At 44.9% G+C, this 2,829-nt stretch overlaps 1 protein-coding gene and 2 pseudogenes across 1 annotated transcript in view; 1 reads left to right on the forward strand and 2 right to left on the reverse strand.

Moving 5' to 3' along the window:
* The window catches only part of LOC111236064 (polyserase-2-like), a 14,415-nt gene that overhangs the window by 3,460 nt on the left and 8,126 nt on the right, over positions 1-2,829 (reverse strand). Inside the window, exons 10-12 of the mRNA XM_022764672.1 lie at positions 1,089-1,120; positions 643-860; positions 390-526 (exon numbers count right to left, since the gene is read on the reverse strand). Of these exons, the coding sequence (XP_022620393.1) occupies positions 390-526; positions 643-860; positions 1,089-1,120 (387 nt within the window). The remainder of the gene's footprint in view (positions 1-389; positions 527-642; positions 861-1,088; positions 1,121-2,829) is intronic.
* Positions 1-2,829, reverse strand: part of LOC111236044 — a 3,787-nt pseudogene that overhangs the window by 436 nt on the left and 522 nt on the right.
* Positions 1,521-2,048, forward strand: LOC111236043 (annotated as a pseudogene).

The raw sequence follows: 2,829 nt of genomic DNA on the forward strand, positions 1-2,829 counted from the left end.
GGTGGTAGGATCAGACTTAATAGCTAGCCATGGTCCTCTCCAGCCAGTCGTTGAAGATGCAGACCTTTGAAAAGAGACAAAACTAGGATGGTTTGTTACATGGACAGATGGCAACAAGCATGATTCATATGGCTATATTGTTGGTCTAAATAATATATAGTTTTACCTTGGCGTAAACACCAGGTGGTTCTTTCTCAGCACATCCGTAGCCCCAGGACACAACACACCTGCAGCTCACCGTTGCACACCAACGGGGCCACCAGAGTCACCCTGAGAGAGAGAGAGAGAGAGAGAGAGAGAGAGAATAAGACAATTAAAAAAAAAAAAAAAAAAAAAAAATTAAAAAAAACAAGGAACAAGGACTCTGCAGATTCCTCTTGTTTACATACCTGGCAAGAGTCCTTGCCTCCCTCCAGGTATCCAGCGCAGAACATGGCATCAGTGATCATGCCAGGGATGGAGTTATCACAGTCCTTATCGGACAGGATGGGGAGGTCCAGGCACTGCAGCTTGTTGCTGTCAGCAGCTAAAAGTAGGGTGAAAAAGGTTTCAAATAACACAAATGAAAAAAAAAAACATGTAGCCTAGCAGTTAAAATGCAGGTGTAACTTACAGGAGCTCAGGTGTTGCCCCAGCCAAGACTTTGCACATGGTGCCAGCGGGGGCACAGCTGGTGGGCAGAGCCACAGGCTGCACATACTGGTTGAGGGTGGGGGCTTTGCTCAGTTTTGATCAGCATGATGTCATTGTTGATGTTGTAGGAGCTGTATTGGGGTGGCGGATGACACGGGAGGAGCTGATGAATGCTCGGTTCCCTCATTGACCTGATGTTGTGCTCGCCCATACGCACCTCCACACGGCTGGAGTAGAACGAGAGGATGTTTGGGAGCTGAATTTTCATGATGCGAGTTAAAAGCACATTAATTCTTGAAAAACCTTTTGTCTTTGTAATATTAAGGAGTGACATACGACTTGTAGCAGTGAGCAGCAGACACAACCCAGTTCTCGTTGACCAGGGAGCCTCCACAGAAGTGGTAGCCAGAGTTCAGAGACACTGATGGGGCTGGGAGTAGGGTGTGCATTCATACCCTCCGACGATCTTGTTCGTCCTCTGTGGCAACTGAAAACACACAGGAGGCCGAACAGTCAGGAACCAAGTGAATGTTTTTATAATTCACTTATTAAAATCAAGTACAAGCAGAAAGACATATGCTTACAGGCAGCTCCGATGAGCAGAAACAAAAACCAGAGACCTCATGGTTTGCTGTGTGATCCTGTTTGATGAGAGACTTCACCTGAGCCCTGGTTTAATATACAGAGGTACCTCTCCTTTTCCCTGCTGAACACTCCACCCCACAACCAACAATGTATTTGCTTTGCCTGTAGCCAGAATTATTTTTTTCCAGGATCCTGATTGGTCAAAAATAACAGTGGGAGGAGTGTTCAGCAGGGAAAAGGAGAGGTACCTCTGTATATAAACCAGGGCTCCAGGTGAAGTCTCTCATCAACAGGATCACACAGCAACCATGAGGTCTCTGGTTTTTGTTCTGCTCATCGGAGCTGCCTGTAAGCATATGTCTTTCTGCTTGTACTTGATTTTAATAAGTGAAATTATAAAAACATTCACTTGGTTCCTGACTGTTCGGCCTCCTGTGTGTTTTTCAGTTGCCACAGAGGACACAAGATCGTCGGAGGGTATGAATGCACACCCTACTCCCAGCCCCATCAGGTGTCTCTGAACTCTGGCTACAACTTCTGTGGAGGCTCCCTGGTCAACGAGAACCTGGGTTGTGTCTGCTGCTCACTGCTACAAGTCGTATGTCCACTCCTTAATATTACAAAGACAAAAAGGTTTTTCAAGAATTAATGTGCTTTTAACTCGCATCATGAAATTCAGCTCCCAAACATCCTCTCGTTCTACTCCAGCCGTGTGGAGGTGCGTATGGGCGAGCACAACATCAGGGTCAATGAGGGAACCGAGCAGTTCATCAGCTCCTCCCGTGTCATCCGCCACCCCAACTACAGCTCCTAACAACATCAACAATGAACATCATGCTGATCAAAACTGAGCAAGCCCGCCACACCTCAACCAGTATGTGCAGGCCTGTGGCTCTGCCCACCAGCTGTGCCCCCGCTGGCACCATGTGCAAAGTCTCTGGCTGGGGCAACACCATGAAGCTTCCTGTAGTTACACCTGCATTTTAACTGCTAGGGCTACATGTTTTTTTTCATTTGTGTTATTGAAACCTTTTTCACCCTTACTTTTAGCTGCTGACAGCAACAAGCTGCAGTGCCTGGACCTCCCCATCCTGTCCGATAAGGACTGTGATAACTCCTACCCTGGCATGATCACTGATGCCATGTTTCTGCGCTGGATACCTGGAGGGAGGGCAAGGACTCTTGCAGGTATGTAACAAGAGGAATCTGCAGAAGGTCCTTGTTCCTTGTTTTTTTTTAATTTTTTTTTTTTTTTTTTTAATTGTTGCTTATTTACTTGACCTGCTGTTACCACTTAGTAGTAGGGCTAAGTGTTAGCCTCACAAGTCTTGAGTGACGATTTAAAAATTAGATTTTGAAGCAGTTTACAGTGTAGTATAGCTCATGTACATTCGTTGTATTCATAACTACAGTAATTGTGATTGAAAATGTGTTTAACAAATAATCCTACTGTGATTAAATTGTACAGAGACCATGGTTTTTCCAAATTTACCATATGCCTCATATTGAATCTAACAGGACACTGGTGAACTAGTGTTTTTAGTGTCATTAAAATTGACAGAACACCCATAAGTAAAGCATAAACTCAGATATTTATCTTTAGATCCTTAA

This window comes from Seriola dumerili, unplaced genomic scaffold, assembly GCF_002260705.1.
Source record: "Seriola dumerili isolate Sdu_G_001 unplaced genomic scaffold, Sdu_1.0 BDQW01000551.1, whole genome shotgun sequence".
In the NCBI taxonomy this organism is placed as follows: Eukaryota; Metazoa; Chordata; class Actinopteri; order Carangiformes; family Carangidae; genus Seriola; species Seriola dumerili.